Raw genomic sequence first — 21,309 nt, forward strand, 5'->3', positions numbered from 1 at the left:
TTAAGAAACCTACACTTGACGCACTTGATTGTTAATTTTGTTTTCAAATGCTCACCACACATAATGATATTGAATATATTTTTCTTGAAGCTGCCATTCATTGAAATGCGTAATATCTATGTGCATATGTTGATGAGTAAAATGCACAGTGATTGCACAAGTGTCATTTAACTACTTCTATTAGAGATTAGTTATATTCTGTTGAGTTCGTGTTAAAGAATTCTAATTAATGGGTAAGTTTTATTTGCCTGTATGTAGTTTTTCTACGAATTACTGGTCAAATTACGTGGAACTCCATAACTATTGTACCATAGCATTTATAAAGATTTTTTTTTTTTTTTTGTGTTTTTAGTGGGGAATAAGTGACAGAAAAAAAAGTCATTTTTCAATATAGATAGTTGTAATAACGCGAGATATATAAGTTTTAGCTTCCTTGATAGAATTAACTTCAGTTGTGGAGCATAAACAATCGTCCCATTTTTCGGATGGTCACATTGTTGGGATTGGTGGAGAAATAAGTGGTAAATACTTTTGCAATAGGTACAGCTGACAGCTATTCTGAATTTATTGTTAGTGCAAATACTAATAAATATAATTTTTAAAGTAGTGTAGAATATTAGACTTCACAATTGAACGAGAGTTGCAGCAATAAGCAAAATGACTTTTCTCTTCATCTTCTTTAATAATCTTTTCATCTCCTACTCCTTTTCGCCTCCTTCTTTGTCTGTTTTCCTATCTGACTTCCTGCTTCTTTCCTTCATTTTAACACTTTTCCTTTTTTTCCTGCTTCTTTCCTTCATTTTAACACTTTTCCTTTTTTTTGAGTCGGTTTGTAGGCTATATCTTGTAGCATCACTGAATGGTGCATACATAAGGAATCTGGTGGGTTGTGACAGTTTAATTTGTTTCATTATGTACTTCATCTTCATAACATATTTTATCTGTGACAAGCATTACTTAAAATGGCAGACATTTGTTAAATTCATGTCATTGTCTGACGCTTATCTTAATAGTTTCGCAAGAAAATCATTATTGTAATAAATTTTACCATATATTTAGCTTCTTTTGCTTTCGTAATAACCCTCGAGTAGTGAAAAGTTAACTGCATTTAAGGTCATAAGATGAAACGATTTCTTTTGCCCATTCAGTTGATTAGTGATGCATATTTTTTTAAAAGTTTGCTGAAGCTGTCAAGATGAAATGATTGGATTGAAAAAGTGAACACTGATTTGAGCCAAAGGGAGAGAAGTGCGTCTGTAACTTGGCTTGTTGGTTGTTTGCGCTGCTGCAGTCGAGCCCAGGGCCAGGGACTAATGGGAATGGGGATTGGGATGCCACCGATCCCCCAGCGCATGCAGCAAGCCATCGGCCAAGCTGCTGCTCAAGCTGCCACTCAGGCAGCAGTCAATGAGTTGAAGAGTGCGTTCAGAACATCAAGTAAACACTAAGGAAATATTGAACACTAATGTCGGCTAGCGGGGATGAAGAAACCTGGTGTTGTGTGGACCGAACCATGCAGTCTAAAATATCAAGGACAGTATTAGAAGTGTAAATTAAATCTTAAAAGCAAGGGAAATTGTTAAGTGTCATTTAAGCTGCTAGCCACACCTTGTCTTCCTGAGAAAATTGTTGCATACTTCTTGATTAGTTAAAATGCATGCAGGCAAAGCATTGAGAGACCGAATTAGCAATACGTGTGCGTCTTAATTCATTACACATCTGCATGCAAAGAAAATATTTGGAGATGTTCTGAAGTGTGATGAAAAAAATGGTATTGCATAAGGAGGAAAGAACCACCTTCCAGAGTTGCACCCTTAGGAACAGGTAATAAGAACAATATTTCCTATTACCATAGTCTTCAGGAGCCATTGCAAGGAAGTTCTGTTTCTCCTAATGCATTCTTGTCGTACATCTGTTGTATGAAGTGATTTTTAATTGCCTGTTACTAACACAGTCACTACATTACATTGTTCTGCTGACTGAACTTATTCAGAAACAATAACTTTTTCCTTTGTGATTTACTGTTTTGCTGAACATAAGATGCAATATTTTTCAATTCTATCTGTTAATTTGTCATGTGTGTTTATTGATACTTAATAGTAAACAGTTGTACAGCATATTATGCTTGTTAGCTGGTGTTTTGTTATGTACAACAATAACTCAAATGACCATGTTGTAGAAGTTAAAAGAGATCTTAATGTAACTGAGAATTCTGTATGTAAAAGTATTGTACAACTGTTAAAAAAGTTACATTACATTTGTAGGCCTAAAATTAGAGAACTGATAATTGTGTGTGTTACAAGACATAATTACGCACACAAGGGAAACCAAAACAAAATAGTTGCAAGTGTTCCTAATACAGTGAGGTGCACTCCTGATCATGTAGATAAGAGTATAATGCTTAACTTTGTGCATTCAAAATGTGAGACTTTGGACGTTAGTATGTTACCTCTCCCACTCCATTACAGATGCAAGTGCGATATGTTGATTGCTCTGCGTAAAAAAATTAATCTGTCAGCATAGTTGAGGTGCAGGTTTAAAAGTCTCTTCGTATTGTTTCAGAATTTTGATGAAGATTAGACCATTTATGCCTTTGTCCAGTGACGGTTATTATAGTTTCTTATGGTTTGCATGTCTGTATAATGGGAATGGAATTGCCAGTCCTTAGAAAGTGATGTATGCAGGAGATTTGTGAAATGTTGCAGGCTCTCTCTTCTTAAACATTTGTGCTAATGTAGAGTGCATTGGTAGTGTTACTTCATATAAAACTTGCATTTCCATGGTGACAAAGCATGATAGTCTGTGAAAGTACAATTTTATCAGAAGTGTATGGAGGAAAAAATGATCATTGGTCCTATTTATGGCTGTTAAATACGAGAGTTACAATACAAATGAATTATCACTTTCAGCATAGAATTTTGTAGATTGTAGGTGGAATTCTATTTCGTTTGGGTGTCAAAAGTGTATCAAACTCGCGATGCTTACAAAAAATAAATATTAAATAATTATGGTATTACATTAAGATGCATCTAAAATTTAGAAAATAAATATTACTGTTGTCACTATTTTCTGGACAATTCTTGCAAGATGTATGCCATATAAAGTAAGATAAATGATTTTCTTTTATGCACTTTGGTATTCAAGTTGGATACTCCACTTTATATATATGGTTGAATACTATAAACGATATTAGAAATTTAGAGTTTTACTGCATTATGGTGTTTATTGCTGATGTCTGTGCAATATGTTTCATAGTTGTGATTTACCGTACAAAAAAATCTCCCCTGTAAATTGGCCTGAGTTGCAAGAGAAGCTGTTTGTTAATGTACAGTGTACATTCTCTAGATGTTTGCCGTATGTTTCTGCTTTGCTTCTTCACATAAGGTGTTAATGTTGTATAGGTTCTTATTTTGTTTCTTATATAACTACTTAGTGGACAGCAATGTTGAAATGTTGAAGCAAATGCCCACTCTAACAAGTTGGTAAAAATAAAAAACATCTTGTTGGTTTTTTCAGACACAATTCATGCTTTCTACATTAACATCATCTTTTGTTTATTGTCTTATGTTCCCCCTCTCTCAGAAACCAGTAACTATGACTTTTCCAGACAAAAGTCAACCAGTCTAACCAATCGTAGTCAAATTCTTCTTTGAATTTATTACAAAAATTAAGTCTCTGCGTGGTATGTCTGTTTCACACAATCATTGGGTGCCGACCTGAATACAAGTTTTAAAGAATATGGGCATATGGTTCGACAGTATTTAAACTTTCATCTGTAAATGTAGAATAGTTGGACTGAGACTGCTTGTTGTAAAACAGTAACATTGCTCCCAACTAGATAAGAACCACAATGAGTTGCACAATGTTAAGATTTCTAACACCAGTAATACGAGTCCAGATCTCCTGTTGAATTCAAGTGGGAGACAGCTTTTTGTTGGTATGTTTATGGTGGATGTATGTGGATGTGTGTTTGCAATGTATGTTGCCATGGAATAACTTTTTTTGATAGGTAAGTCTAGTTTTCATGCTTACAGAGTGCTATAGAGGGCATTAAGTAAACAAAAAAGAAAAAAAAAAAGATGGGCTTGTATAAATGTGTCCTACTTTCCCATCATTTGTGAGCGAGCTCATAGCACTTAATTTCTTGTGTTACGTACTGCTGTCTTACATTGGTAGTTAATTATTCAGAAATGCATTGGATGGAAATGTTGGAATATGTCTCTTGTTGAAGGAAGTACACCTCCCAGCAAAGGAGAATTGTAAAGGAAAAAAAAAAAAAATTTCATTTGTAGCTCGGTTAGGACATCAATTCAGAAACTTGTAAAAACATAAAGATTCACTCGTAATGTTCCAACGAAGATTCGTTCATAACTAAATATGTTGTTCATAGAGTTTTGTAGTATTGTTTTGTGTCTATACTCACTTGTAACTACATTAAACTCACATTCCAATTCATATAGTAACATCTATCACAAATAATATGAGACATACAATGAAGATAATAAGAGATATATATTTCACTGCTTTGTTGATAGTTTTGCTAGAAAATTCACATTTTGTGATGTTTTTATGATGAGAGGCAAAATTGTTTTCAGATTAGTATCAACATTCCATATACATTCTCAGTTAAACTGTGTTGAAGAGAAGTTGTATAATATAAAATAGACTTGCCCAATATATGTGAATATGTAGATGTGTGCAGGTGTGTGTAGCAGTTCTTTTGTCTCAGGACTTGAATATATTGCCTGTTGATCTTTTATTTCAGGAGTTATATCCAGTAAACATCGTCTTAATGTCTGAAAGTTCGGAATTATGTCTTGTTAATTTATAGTCATATTGTTTTAACTTAATAAAAGTCATTATGTTAGTTACAGTTGTCACTGTATGCATTATTTTACTGCAGACACTCTCCCAATAACACTGGACATGTATTCTGTGAAGTAAAAATTGCCATTGATCATACTCATTTCTGTTTCTTTTTGTACGTGTTAACCCACACACCATGTCTTACAGATTTCAGTTTCAGTGAAATAATCCTACAAGTCATCGTCGTGTGCTGAATGGTTAATTACAAGATAATTAATTGTAACGAAGATAAATCCTAGAAAAATATAAGCAATAATAAGAGTGACACACAAAATGGTTAGTAGATAACAGACCAGATCATGGAAAGTTCATGTATGTTATATTAGAGAAAGAGAAGAGCGAAATGAATATATGTTCCATGTTAATAATACGAACACTTAATGACGAACTGGGGAGTGACTGTATTTACCATTTATTTGTTGTTACCATGTCATTACTTATAGCATATAGTCAAGTCAACCTGTCAAAAGTTGTTTCATATGCCTGAATACATTAAAATATAATAATAAATATTTGTGTATATAAATTAATAGATGGATATTAAAAACATGTAAGTATATATTAAATTGTAGGGTGAACATATATAAGTACATGTATGAGAGTCAATTATATTTAATGCAAATTACACAAGACATGCACTGTTTGTTCCATATGTAGGCAATTAGTATGTGCATTTAAAAGAATGGTGGAAGTCCATATACAAGGGAAAGAAATGATTGGAAATCAAAATGTATGGGGATGAGAGAAATTGTCTGTGCTGTAAGTACAGTTCTTACGTAGCTGTTGTTTTCCCCACTTCAAGTCTTGATTTCCAAGTCATTAACTTGCACTCTTCTTGTAGGGTCTTGTAAGGACAGTAGCAGCCGGGTTGAGGATGAATGATGTCACTTGTTAAATGATGTGGACCAAAGGGAAAAAGAACAGCATGTTTAAATTTAATTTTTATTGTAAAATAAATTTAATTGTCTTTATATACAGACATGTAAGAGGAAGAAGAAAGGAAGGAAGGTGGAAAATTATTCTAAATCTCTTCAATACTGTGCATCATTTTTCCCCGGTAGCGGCTGTTAAGAGTACACCAGAAGACATGATTGGCAAAGTATTTTAATGTTTCACAGTGCTTCAGATTTAGTCACGAAGGAAGTTTCACATCATTAGCATCTCTAGCTATTTCCTTATCTTATTTTTATTTTGTATTTATTACTGTACTGATTTTGCCACCAAAGTAAAGCACTGTTCATGTATTTTTTTTTTTTGTCATTGTATAGCTTGTTTGGAAAGTACCATTGTTTTCATAGCAACTTAAATTTACGTTATTGTGTTGTACTCTTTCACTTCACTTTGATCTCTCTTAGTAACATAAAACATTTTCCTACAAAGCAAATTTTATATGTATTACATTTCGCAAATTTATTGTGATTCGTGATTGCTTTCTTCAGCAAGTCATATTAATACTTTTTTTTTTTAAATTATTTTGTATATAGATATTTTTCAATTTTAATTGTCAAAATTATAAGTTCACTAATGTTCAGTTTTTTATATTTTTTTTTATAATTTTACTAATATAATACAGTAGAGTCTCGATAATCCAACGTAAACTGGCCTTGGAAAGGGGTTAGATAAGAGAAAATGTCGGATAATGCAGAATAACGAAGAAATGTATGATAAAATAAGTGTTATAGTAAACTATTTTACTTACTGAATAAAAGGGTATTCACCCACAGGCATATTAGGGTTATTAATTTAACAATTTAGGATACATACATTATTGGGTTAGTACGGTACATTACAATTTAGCAAATACGCGGCCGGGTAGCTCAGTTGGTAGAGCAACTGGCTACGGACTGGAAGGTCCGGGGTTCGATCCCAGGTGGTGACAGGATTTTTTCTCGTTGCCAAACTTTCAGAACGGCCCCGAGGTTCACTCAGCGTCCTATAAAATTGAGTACTGGGTCTTTCCCGGGGGTAAAAGGCGGTCAGAGCGTGGTGCCGACCACACCACCTCATTCTAGTGCCGAGGTCATGGAAAGCATGGGGCTCTACCTCCATGCCCCCCAAGTGCCTTCATGGCATGTTACGGGGATACCTTTACCTTTTTACCTTTTACTATTTACAAAAGATGAAAAAGTCTACAGCTATACTTATTTACAAATATACAGTTAAGTGACACTGAATAGTCTAAGTTGATGTTATTTAAATATGACGTCAATATATACCTTTCATACAAGAATAAGGGGCAGTTGAACAGAAGATATCTGACAGACTGACTCTCTTCTCCACATTTACAATTTGCATTATTTAAAATGTAAAATCTCTGAAGATATTTGCCAAATTTTCCATGTCGTGTCAAAAATTGTGTTATAATAAAATTTGGTTGTAGGTATTTAGAAAATAATCTATCTTGAACTGTTGGAAAAAATAGATCTGTTCTAGTACTTCCCTTATCACTCTGTCGCCAATTTTGATCTCATTTTTCAAGAATATGTTTTCATATTTGGTTGCTTACAAACGAAAAGGGCTTAATGCATAACAAATATGGTTGAGCATAGAGCATATGAGAGCATAGTAGGCCCGTAGTAATTATAAACATTTACAGTACAGCATTTAAGAGAATAAAATGTGTCATTAATGTTTGCTTGCCTGCTGATTGAAGTTTTCTTGCTGCGAGATCTACCACGAACAATGACAGGTAGTACAGAATGTCGGATGATGAAAGATCGGATAATCGAGACTACTGTATCTTATTCGGATGTTAGAAATTTTCTTCAGATGCATGTGATAAATTACTCATTAGGAGAGATGGAAATTGTAAGTTTATGTTAAGGAATATACAGGGTGGAAGTTAAGTAACCATGCAGATTGAAAGGGATGATAGGGTACACTTAAAGAAGTAGAAAACCTATATTATATTTTGTGATTAAATGCACGGTTAATTAGAAAATTAAGTTGAAAGTTTCAGCACTCTGGCAACATAGCTGCTAAATATAAAGATGTAAGAGGTCAATGAACTCATGTTTATCTCTGTACGCGAACCTCCCTCTCTCATTACAATGTTGCATTCTCTCGCATCATTCAGTGGCTTGAACTTAGTGGTTTTTAAATTAAATTTACACTAAAACCGTCCATGCTATTGAAATATGCCAGAGGGATAAATAATTCCTTACTAGATTTTCTATCGATATGGACAGAAATGACGATCATACTCCCAATAGTTAGCAAATAAAGGTAAGCGTTCACTACATCGTATTGCACTCATCGGATGAATCGCACAGATCGGAAAAAGACAATCTTTGCTGTAAATCTTATGTAGCCGCGTTCACTACATCATATCGCATGCATCGGCTCTCGGCAAATCCGTCCACGTTTCTGGGATGAGCAACTTTTCCGATGCATGCGATCATGGCCTCTTTTAAAAAATCAATTTTAATTACTCAACTGTTACTATTATGTTGTGCCATTTTCAGTGTCGCGCCAAAATGGCAGACGGAAAACTTATTTCGCTTGTAGAAAATTGCGAAGAATTATATAATTTGAGGCGTTGCCATTGCAGTAATCAAGTTGTGTCTTACATATATATTATGTAACCAATATCTCTTTCGTTTCTTTCTCTTCAATTAAGATGCATGAAGCAATTACAAATTCTTATTTGCCAACATTCATAATTAATAGACCTAACCTCAAACTCCTCTGTCTTCAGCAATGTCAATATCGTACGTCATGTTTCAACAGCTGATTGGGAATCCGATGAGGCGATGAGGTAGAGCCGTTACAGTGAACGCACTGCACTTAAAATATCCGTTGCGTGCGATTCGTACGAGGAGTGCGATACGATGTAGTGAACGCTTACCTTAAGAGGTTTTAAACATTTGGGAAAAACATTTTTTTCTGAGAAAACTCTAAACTTTTCACCAATATGGTATTACACTTTTTTGTTACATACAACATGAGCTATTCACTCTGAAAATCTGCAAGACTACTTCACTTCCACCCTGTATGTTATGTTTTAAATGCACAGTGTAAAAAAATTTAATTTTATGTTGTAGAATTACTGTTGTAGATTGTTTTGTGTTACTATGTGAGCGGTAGTGATCATAACTATATAAGCATAGTGAATAATTAGAGCTTCAGTTGTATTTTAACAGTTTCTTGCTTTAATCTTTTGAAAGTTTAAAAGAGAGAAGAAAATGGAATACTCTTTGATATCTGGTAATTCCTTCAGAGTTTCATTTACTCCTAAGAATTAATATTGAAGCTTTGTCCAGTCTTGTCTTTTTTATTGATAAGAAATTGAAATGGGCTTCCATGAATTATCTGTGAAACTGTAAAAGAAGCCTTTAATCTTCCCAGAATCAAGTTTGACTCCGAACGTTGATAGTCACAGAAATTTATTTTTGTTGTACATTCCTTGCTCATATATACTACATTGTTAAGTAAGTTTAAATATGTCAGGCATTTCCTAAAGTGGAAAAAATGAGAGATTGTTGCAGGCATTCTTGCATTAATAAGGTAGGAGATGCTTCAGACCCAAATGTAGTGTGCATTAAGTCATACTCAAGTTGCAAGTAATTTTGCACATCAAGAGATTCCATGTATTTGAGTTCATGTTGATCCCTTCAGATTTTTTTCCCCCTTTCCATTAGTTGCTCAGACAGTGGCTAGTATTGCACTTTTCGCCATTGAATTTATGAAAAATAGTTGGAAAGGAATAACACATTATTTATTGAGTAAAGGATGGAAATGTAGACACTGACAAAATTTATCTATTGCATAATTTTTTTATTCGACATTTTTGGCAGAAAATGGAGAGGTAATCTTTTATCGTGGAATATAATATTTATTATTTTCTACCATTAAATATTTTTTCAGGAATGTTGATTGACATTTCCACCATGTTATAATGAATTAAATTTGTAATATTTGAAATGGTAACTGATGATGTCTTGCTGAATTGAAGCTTCGCTGTAAATAATTTCACTCCTTTTAACGTTGTCTATGTTAGTGATGAATTAAGTTTTCTTATCTTAATACTCCATAACTGTGTATAAACACTTATTTTTTGATTAGTAGCAGTATTTTGAAAAGAAGTTTTCTGCTAGTAACATGTTGTAAACTCCTTTCAAATTTGTATAGGATCGAAGATTAGGATTGTTGTATTCTTAATTTTTGAACTGGAAATGATCACAGCAACCTCCCGTGTAGTGTCTATAAGTATTTAAACAAAATTTCCCGTTCAAATTTAAATGTAACAAGTGGACTTGTTGTTGCCATACGTAAATTACCCTACCTTATTCTCACCCTCAGTTGGGAAATTGAATTCGATTTTTGCCTGAGCATTGCGATTTCTAGTGACAAAATATGAAATAACAGTGAAACTTTGGTTTACACTAGAATATTAGTAGAGGGAAAATTGTGCATGTAATGAAATTAATTAGTTACAATGAAATGCATGAAACCCAGGTATTTTTATTATTGAATGCTTTGTTCCTTAAGATGTCACTGAAGTTGTATTTTAATTGAAGTAAGTAATTGACATGTTCATTTCGGAACGAATGTATTGTTTTTATTGATGTTATTGTGAAAGAAGAAAAAACATTTTTTTGTATTCCTTCATTTGTAATCCTATGCTAGTTTTCTAAAGTATGATGAGATGAGAATTGTTAGTGTTTCAGAAAAGTAACACAAAGGGGGGGGTTGCTGTATATATAAGATTGAAAGCATAGCAAATATTTTTTCTAGCCACACATGAGTATATATTATATATATTTCAGGTTTTGAGAAAGATTTAAAATTTTTTTCGATATTAGTTTTCGTATATTTCAGTATTGTGTTTTGTGATAGTGATTTTTAGATTATATTTAACAAGAAATGGCACTCCATCATAATATAATATTTTATATGACAATGAGACACACTGTGATCACACAAAGAACTGTTAACCGTATATATATATAGATTTTATTATTTTTCAGTATCATATGTCTATTTTTAATCTTTGTCTTGGGCTATTTCCAGGCAAGACCATTTAAGGTCTCCATTGAATAAATTCAGTCTGAGGCTGTTGATTGTATTTTAGAAAGTTTTCTTGTAGTCTTACGTATTTGATGTGACCACATTAAAATTCATTTGCCTGGGAGTGATTGATTGTACAAAAACATTGTGTTACACCAAAAATGAATTGCACTGCTCCACTATTTATGGGTGTACACAGTAATATGTTAATAGTTTTATAAATCACTGAAGCTCAAACAAAAACATAAGATGTCCAGTGATTATTGTATTTGATGTCACATCCCTCAATTGATTGTTGATTTTAATGGGTCAGATAATTTGCACCGAAGCTATTTAGGACAAATATAATCAGAATGTACATTTGTTGGGTTGTATAGAATCATTGTTGTTGATAAAAATTCACTCATTTCCCCTTTGAGAAATGTTATATTGGTTATAATAGATGTCAGTGAAGATTAATTTAATAAAGAAATATCTTTACTGGCAAGTTTTCAAGTAATGCATTTCTTTATAGTTGCTGATTCCTCAGAAAGGCTGATAATATGTTCGTCTTCTTTTAGGACCTGGTCATCTGGATCATGTAGCATGTCATTACAATTTCCCTCCCATCCTATGGTATGAAGGCAGTTACATAGTGTCCCAGTACAGATTCATTTTATGTTACTGGAATAATTTTTTTCTGAATTCCTAAGTTTGACAAAAGTGGATGTTGTTAGAATAAAGTACCAAATTTTATTTAGGGAAAACAGAGTTTGATTCATTATTGATATAGTGTTTAAGAGTAGAGTTGACGGTCTTACTTCCATGTTCTGATGTATTTAGTAATCACTATTTACACACTATCATCACAGAGGATAGTGTGGGTAAATAGCTTAAGAAACTACATTTTGACCATAAGTGTGTTTATAAGTTACAGTAAAACCCCGATAAGACGCTGTTCAAGGGACCGTGTGTAAACCGCGTATTAACCGGGACCGCGTATTAGGCGAGTATACTAATACAGTATCTATTAGCATTTTTATTTATTGAAATACATGATTCATGAAAGGTAATACACTATTACTCCATTATGTAATTACTGTACTGTACGTCAAAGACATTTACAATATGTACTGTACTTAATTCTTTCGAAAAGAGTCCTTTATAGTTGTTTGCCATGTGTGTGTGTGTGTGTGTGTGTGTGTGTGTGTGTGTGTGTGTGTGTGTGTGTGTGTGTGTGTGTGTGTGTGTGTGCGTGCATGTTCTCCAAGTCCTCATGTTTACCACACTTCACTCTCTTGCGCTTACACCCTCCCGACCTCGCAGCTGCAGTGATTGAGTCGCGATTTTTTATTATCGTTATTAATGTCGATGGGATTCCTAATGAATCAGACAGTTATTTCTGATTAAGAGTACTGGTTTCATCGTACTTTCGTAAGATTTCCAATTTTTCAGACACAAAAAGCACTTTTCGTTTAACACTCATTGTAATCACAGGCACTTCAATACACTAAAGGATAACAAACTGACCAGCAAAAATTTCCAGAATTTTATTACGGCCAAGTGAGGAATGTTGCTTGAGAAAGAGAGCGTAACAAGAGGGTGAGATATTGTATAGTATGAAGGTATAAATGCGCAGGTAAAGGCGCCAGTAAGTTCAATGGCCAAAATGATTCGTTGCTATTACAGTACATTGCTGAAAATGACATCGAAAATATTCCACAAAAACAGCGTATTATGCGGGACTTGAGCGCAACAAACGGGGTATTTTATATAGGCGTTATATATGAAATGTGCAAGGACTGGACAAAAAAGCATATTACACGGGATAGCGTAATAAGTGGGCGCGTCTTATCGAGGTTTTACTGTATACAAAACATCATTATTTATGAATTAATTACATGATAAGAAAGTAAATGTGCAGTGTGTTGAAATGTTCTTTCTTTTGCTAATGATTTAACAGTGAATGGATATTATGGTAAACACATTTTTATAGCATTAAATGAATGTGTGTTTTTATATTCTACCCTATTAATAAATACACTTAATGTGTACATTATTATAGTGTTACAATGGCATGAAGTAGTATTTATTCTCATCACTCTATATAACTATAGAATTTTGGACTTATCTGCATGTGACATTTTGCATGTGATCTCCCATTATGTTCTATGTTGTGTGGTGAAGGTGCAAATATAGCTTATGTGGTATCATTGCAATGGAACTGTGGTTTGTTTGGACTGTGGTATATAAATATATACATAGGTAGCGGTTAATAGATGGTGAAACGCATATATATATATAAAGGAGTAACTAAGTGAACACTAAAGAAGTTTTAGTGGTACAGTTTTATAGCTCATAATTTATAACAAGAGGTGAGACAACAATACCTCGGTACTGTTGATTCTGGTATAGATTGTCAGTTGTACTTGGTGAAAAAGTACTGTCTGTGACTGGTATCTCCAAATTTGTAAATAATTTTAGACTGTGGCACTGTGTCCTCACCCACTCCACTGTTACAGGTTAAGGGATTGCTACTGCTATGCTGCTTAGAGCATTAAAAACATTTTACTTACCAGAGATGTTCCTAACTTATAATAATGACGAATCGTTGAGCTGATAAACTAATGTTTTTGCAAGAACAACACAACTCTGATTATTTATAAAAATTGTACAGTAGAACCCCGATTATCTGTCATCCTATTAACTGATCGATGGATTATCCGACTGTCTTTCTTTCGCTCTATTTTTTTTTGCTGCAGAAAAAATATGCAGCACTGTACCTTATATTAGTACGTGTTTTTCTAGATTGTGTTAATACTTATTTCAAGTCTTAACCGTCACACAATACTGCTGTCACTGCCAGGAACAGGAATAGTTACTTCTGGGTGTTTTTACAACTTGTAAAGTAATCACTCTACCTGTTTTCAAAGAAATGACCCAAAAACTTCCACACAATTTATAGCAAACCCATGCACCATTTAGTTCTTGTCCTATTATTCCTGTGGCCGTACCTTATAACTTCTATGCAAAATGGCTTTTGTGGGTGTCGAGAGAAAATGAGTTTTGCTAAGTACCAATATATAAAACAAAGTTCAAATAATTGAGCAGTTTGGGAAAGAAGAAACTGTGGCTCATTTCGCATCAGGATACGAGACTGGTGTTACAACTGTGCGCGATTTATTAAAAAAAGTGTATCAAATGTGTGAATTTACAACACGAGATCTCCACTAATCCTATCTTTCCACTGACAGCTAGCACAAGGAGTTTCCTTGGCCCTTAAAAACCCGTCATTGACAACCAAAATTAAATTAGTGAACTTTTGTTCCACTATGTAGCATATTAAGGCGCGTCTCCACTATTAAACATTTAACAACACCTGTTAAATATGACATGTTGAATTTAACGTGTATATGGACATTTCAAGTCTCAGTTGACTTAACATGTTAACTAAGTATGTTGAATTTAACACTTTTAACATGTTGGCGTGTTTTCCAGCAGAAATGGAAAACATGTCATGTCAATTCATTTGCTCGTGCAGCGTCGGCAAAGTTCGTACAGTTTCCATAGCAACAACTGTAAGTTCCGATTTTGTGGCGCGTATCTTGATCATTTTTATACAACGAGTTAGAAACTTTCTAACTCGTTTTTATACTATCATTGGTCCTTGGTGTTGGCTGTAAGTTGTTCGAAATAATGGAGTGGATGAAGGAAAATACATTAGAGTAAAATTAATGCATTGATGGAAAGGCTTTGTTTGTGGGATGTGTCTGCAAAAGAATACACGGGCAAAACTAAGAAGGCTGACTGTTTTAGAGACCTGGAATTATTATTTAACTGTTCTCGAGAATACAATAGAGAGTTTTAGCACTCTCATCATATGCTAAACGTTAATGCTATGTTGACGTCAGTAATGGTCGTATTTGGTGATGTATATTAACATTCGTAAAACTTCGGAAAGAATAATTATACGATATTACCCACTCCTTTAACATCTATCATGTCGTAGGTCCTATGATAATCACGCTGTAATTTTTTTAATTGAGATGAAATGGCTGCTCTTAAATTGTGTATTTCTTTGGTGTAACAGCAAGTATTTTTGCAGCACTATATTAAAATCGTGTTCTGACATTCTCAGCAAGTTTTTGAATCCAAATCGATACTGTATTCAACTTTAAGCTCGTTTAGAATGTATCCTGCATAGTGTCTTTCACTAAGATATTGCCGCATCCACATTCTCATTTTCTTCCTTTTCAAAACCTTGTAACAAGCAATAGAGGCAATTACAAAAGTCATATCATCATCTGAATTTATTCTCCAAGGTTTGAATATAAAACACTATCTATATTAAAATCTCATAGACTGTTTATGGTGGACTACGCAAAGAAAGTCAAGTTTAACATGTTTAACAGTGTGGACAAAGTGTTAAATGAAATTAGCATTAACATGTTCAATCAACATGTTGGGATGTTAACGGTAAACACTTTAACATTTAACATGATGTTGTTAAATGTTTAATAGTGGAGACGAGCCTTTAGACACAAGACCACGGAGGAAATTACGAAACTGTATGATTTATGCACTTAATGTAGGAAATTATGTATGGTATGGATTATCCGATTTTTTCGATTAACCATTCAGTCCACTCCCTTCATTACCACAGATAATAGAGGTTCTACTGTACTTCCAGTAGTCTACCTAGAAGCATAGCTATTTCCACTGCCAACTGTATTCATCATCCATCATCCAGAGCCGCAGATTTCAGTCAAGGACAGAATTTCATGATTTTTTATTTTTCTTTTATCATCATCAGTTTCCTTTATACTATCAATATTTTAATTAACACATTAGTTGTGTGGTTTTACACATACACTGGACAACAGTTTTTTCTTTCAATTTCAGAAAGGCTGTTTAGCAGTGTAAGGTCTCACTTGTACATGAAACAAAACTGATTAAAGTTAGTAATTTAAAAGTTGCTACCGTCTTAAGACAAGATTCTGACAATTAAAAAACATAGAAAATGTTATGTTAAATATTTATATGTATTTATTTATTTAAAGTTAATTGTTATAATATTATATTTTTATGTAAATTTCACATATGTAATCTCATTGTGGAGTGGGGAAAAGAAAATAACACCAGTATCAAGTATAAGACTCCAGTTTTGTTTTACCTTTCTTCAGAATTAATTTTCTCGCTTTTAGCCATAATATGAAAATATTTTTTTTAATTTAACACTTTAATTATTTCTCTTATTTTTGTATTGTGTTATAATTTTGAATTTAATTGCATAGAAAATAGCACCATTGAACTATTTTGTTCATTGTTTTGCAGTTGTATTTTAGAGAATGATACACGATACTTTGTCTGAGAAAGTTTCATTTTTTAATGTTATTTCTGTAAGTTTGTATATAGCGTGGATCATTTGCACACGACATTAAAGTAGTGGAAGTGTTGAAGATTTCTGCCTATGATGTGCTTCAAACTTTTGTATTTTATCGTGTTAGTTTATCAGAAATTCGCCAAAAAATTTATTTATTCATTAATTAAATCCAGAAATTAATCTGTATTTTGCATCATACTGTATATATCAATGGTCCTCCTCCACAGCCATCACTGCCACAGCCATATGTTCATCCAGGGACATGAAAGCTAAGAACTATTTCAATATATTGACATAGACTTGACACTAACAACATAAAATTGGAAGCTTTGTAGTTCGGACTGTTAAAATAATTTGTTTGCACCAAAGCAAATATTTCAGTCACAGGATAGGACTGAGTAACACATTAATGGAAGATCAAGAAGAAAATCGAGCACAGAAATCTCTAACTTCGTATTTTCTGACGCATTCTCTGCCCTTAAAGGTACGAGGAACTGAGCAGCACTGCAAAACCTGCTTGCAGTATCGGAATTAGCAGCAAAACACCATAACAGAACTTATTACTATAGTAACACCATACAATCGACTTTTCCCCATAATCCAGTTCCATTAATTGGCAATACCACTTGAAAACAAAGGGAATTTCGAATTTGTTATTCTTTACCTGGACTTTTCTCATTTTGAATGTTCAAATTTTTTTCTTATGTGACTGTTTATATCATTGAGCTCATTATCCTCAAAATTGTGCTCTCATTTAATGCAGCCAATTGACATCTACTGTGGCATTACATTTTAATTAAAATGTGGTTAATGTGGGATACATTGTTCAATTGAGTTCTTCAGAATTGAGTCATTTAAGCATTATTTATATTTAATGAACTTTTTATCTTAAGAGTCACAGTAACTGGCAATAATTATCATACTTTCTGCACATATACACCAAACAACAAGTTCCAGAAAAATATGGTCACATTATTATGATAAACCAGAAATTACTCTTTCAAAATCAACACTACTCAAATTATAGCTGAGGATGAACTAAACACTGTTCTCACAGCATGTAAAAACAAAGTGCCAGGTGATGAACTAAACATTGAGCTCTTTAAATATGCTGACAGAAGTTTGAAGCTTAAATATGTTTTGTTCTTAAACAGAATACTGAATGGAGAAATCCCACAAGCTTCTTGGCAAAAAAAACATTGTCGTACCTGTCTTCAAAAAAGGAAACCTCAAAGATTGCGAAAATTACACAGGAATAAGTCTTCTTAATAGTGGATACAAAATCTTCTCGAGAATAATAGCTCCTAAATTAGCAACCCATTACAGAAATACAGTATTCAAATCTAGTCTTTCAGGTAAAGCTCCCTGTAAAGCAGATTTGAATAATTTCGAGGGGAAAAATTGTTCCGGGGCCGGGTATCGATCCTGGGACCTCTGGTTGATCGTACCAGTGCTCTGCCAACTGAGCTACCCGCGAACTCCACCTGACGTCGAGACTGGCCCCGGAACAATTTTTCCCTTGAAATTATTCAAATACAGTATTCTTTGTGAAAAGTAAACTGGAAGATCATGTGATGGTAGGTACTTGACCCTAAAAATCTTGATTGAGAAACGTAGGGAATGCAACAAAGAAACTCGTATGATGTTTGTGGGTTACAAAAAAAATCGGATCAGTATGAAAAGCCTTTTCAAATTATGGTAAATGATGAAATCCCAAATAAAATAATAATGACAGTTTGTAATTTATACAATTTATATTGAATCAGAGTAAACAGAGTGAAAAGCAATTGTGGAGTCTATCACTGCTGTCCTTTGTTGCCATTTTTGCCACTTAATTATTAGATCTCCTATCTTTTCCATCTAACATTGTATGTACTGTATAGCGATGTCAATATTATATTTGGTTCTTAGGACATTAATTTAGTGAGTTGGCTTGGGATCACCAGAAAATCTAAAATAAAACTTGCTTTCTTCTATAAGATAGAGCCAGGTTTACTTAAAGTACTTTTCGTGAAACCACCACTGACTTGGCTATGTTAGAAACATGAACCATGGAATATAATATGCAGGACTGAATACTCTGCATTTCGCAAATTTATATTAAGAACTACTTCTAGTCATATGTACGGTAATGTATTGAAATTATTTGTGTGTGTCGTCGACTCATGTACCATTCTCTTTAAGTGAAAAATATAACACTATTGCAATGGTTAGAAGGATGAATTCCCGTCTCAGTATGGAGGCGAGAACAGGCTTATGTGCACAAGCTATTGAGTAAATGATAGTTAGGTAGCTACTCTGAATATTTTTATACAAAGAACATGTGTACTGTGTATTTGTAATATATTTAATAAATTATATGTTATAATTTATCTAGTAACAGATGAGGATCTTCAGGTAAATTGTAATATAGCATTCTATCTGTTTTATTGCTTTGCAAATTGTACAAACAGATTTTTTTCCTTTGTTGGCTGTATATATATTTTTAAATGCTTAACTATGCATGTTTCCTAATAGCAAAATGTATGAAAAAGAAAATCACCTAGTTTCGTTAGCTATTATCACTTTATAATTACGTGAGACGTTTATCTTCCAGTTCCTATATCATGTAGTAGGATGGAATAGAACTTATATTTACATTATGCACATAGGCAGTCCAATACTCTGTGGAGATGTTGATTGTGGCCCTCCAGTTTCCCATTTAAATATACATACACTTCATTTGCTTTTTCCATGTGACTTAATCCTCTTAAGTGAAACATAAATTTACTGCAAATACACTTCCACCTTTCCAGTTGCTAAGGCCTTAAATATGCATGTGCTCTAGCCCATTTATATTTTAAATTTTAATTCTCACAAAACATTTCATTATTACAATTAAGGATTTTAACTCAACTAACTTAAAGTTGTGGGTTTTTTCACACAAGTTATAGTGGTCCAACGTATAAATGTTGGAAACTAAATTGACTTTTGTTGCTAGGCCTAATAATTATATTGGGAAATATGGTATACTTTAAATTAAATACAACAAACTGATTAGTAGGTTGCTTCCATTGCCCCCAGATATGATCACATTTGACCATGGGTGTATGAGTACTCTGATATCTCTATGTAAGATCAATTTATTGCTGATACAAAAATTATTGAAACACTACTGTTTCGTATATTAATACTTTTTCCACAAGAATGCATTTCATGGGCAGCACACATTGTAAGTGTAGTTAAAGGTGGTGAGTAAAGCTATCACCGATAGTACCACACTCAACTTTAACTTCTTTGGTGGGTAGAGAGTGCGAACACTTATTGTAGATTTCAAACAATGAAAACTCTCCCTAGAAAGTATTGTGCTTATACTGTATGGTAAATAAGATCTTTATATAATTCAGATAAAAAATAGTGTGTACATAACATCATACTGTATTAGAAATTTTAAACTTCCGTAAAACGATTGTGTGAGAATTATAGGTAAATAGTGTTGCATGACTTAGGTTTTGATATCACCCCTCACAATAACATGTGTAGGTTTTATCATCAGCCCTCACATTAACGTGTTTGTAAGTCCATGTAAGTTTCTGTTTATTATACACGGTTTTTTAGAAGTGACGGTAATTTAAATTACGTATATCTTCATAAATGTTCATGTAATCTGGACACTGTCTCTTACAGACGGAACTGGATTTTCTTATTGGAAGCATTCAGTTGCCATAGTTACAAGTTCGTGTAAAAGCGTTTTAGGTTTGTTTCAGCAAGCAATTGAAAACTTATTCCGAACTAATACTGAACTTCTTTCGATGCATGCACCAATTGTGTACAGTGTCAGAATTATAGTCCCGTCGCTCTAATTTTCGGCAGCCAATCGCGTTGCAGGTCAGCTACATTTAAACGTGTGTGTATTGTGATTCGCTGATTCATTTCTTAAGGCTCGATAAATACTTAATATAATCGCCCGCCATTTTAGCTCTTTCGTTGGGGTTCGCAGAAAGCACACGAAGACGTTATTTGCCGCTCAATTATTTGCTGAATTACATTGCGTTTGATTTATTATCATAGGAGCTATGACATGATAATGTTTAACGGTGTGGCAAATAGATTCCTCGTATGGTAGCTCGGCAATGTAAGAACAAAAATGGCGAACGATACTACCTACCTAGACTTTATAGAGCCTTCACTTTCTAAGACGTAAGCAAAGAGGCGGAGTCACGCTGGAAATAACAGCGTCGGGACTATACTGTAGTTCGGTATTTTACATTGTTGTAACATTTCTTGAACTTTTCTTTCACGGCCTTCGGAATTTCTTCTCATATTAAAATTATACTCATCTTCCGAACTTAATTCTTTGTAAAATATATCGCTATCACCTTCCAAATCATTCATGATGGACTTTGTTTTATTTTAACCTGCGTAGTCTCGAAGCATTTTAACCATAACTTCAGATTAAACCATCTGTGCATGTGTCAGCAGTTCAGAATTCCCAGTTTCTGCTCTTAATCGAAAACCAATTTCACTCATTCCGAACGAGTTCTAAAGAATGTTGGAACAGGGAATTGGGAATTCAGTATCAGTTTGGAATCATTTCTAGTCTTGTTGGAACACACGTTGAGCTACTGCACATGAGCAAGCAGTTCAGAATCTATTGTGAACTGTACTGAAACAAACCTTTTAGTTTGTCAGTTTAATCCTGTTCTTTAGCAATGTTTTATCAGTTTCTGTTTGTGGATGGGGTTAAGAGTCAACTCCTGCAGGTTGAGTTTTTCTGGAAGTTTGTAGTAATATTTGAAGAAACTAAATTGGCATTAGATATAAAGAAAACAGCTTTGGACTTTGCCTGTTATGTTCATAAACAAATGATAAAATAAAATAAATAGCAGCAAACGTTAGTTAGTGAATTTTTACACGAAATATAAAATGCAGATGATGAATTACTCCATGTACATTAGTAGTAATATTGAATAATTTTAATACGAGTGTGCAGGGATGATTACTTTTCACAAACAGAAATTTATAAAACTTCATTCCAGTGGGATTAAATTGACAATTACCTCAACTGTTTTTAAACATTCTCGTTACATTTG

General features: G+C 33.5%; 1 protein-coding gene across 11 annotated transcripts in view; it reads left to right on the plus strand.

The window, feature by feature from the left end:
• The window catches only part of shi (dynamin-1 shibire), a 107,859-nt gene that overhangs the window by 82,197 nt on the left and 4,353 nt on the right, over nt 1-21,309 (plus strand). For 7 of the 11 annotated variants that reach the window (XM_069839251.1, XM_069839255.1, XM_069839257.1 and 4 more), the window contains one exon: nt 1,292-4,078. The exons of 3 other annotated variants lie outside the window; for them this stretch is intronic. In XM_069839251.1, coding sequence (XP_069695352.1) covers nt 1,292-1,448 — 157 coding nt within the window. In that variant the 3' untranslated portion in view covers nt 1,449-4,078. Of the gene's footprint in view, nt 1-1,177; nt 4,079-21,309 lie in introns of those variants that run through there. One more of the 11 variants, XM_069839259.1, reaches the window with a different exon arrangement.

Source organism: Periplaneta americana, chromosome 11 (assembly GCF_040183065.1).
Source record: "Periplaneta americana isolate PAMFEO1 chromosome 11, P.americana_PAMFEO1_priV1, whole genome shotgun sequence".
Taxonomy (NCBI): Eukaryota; Metazoa; Arthropoda; class Insecta; order Blattodea; family Blattidae; genus Periplaneta; species Periplaneta americana.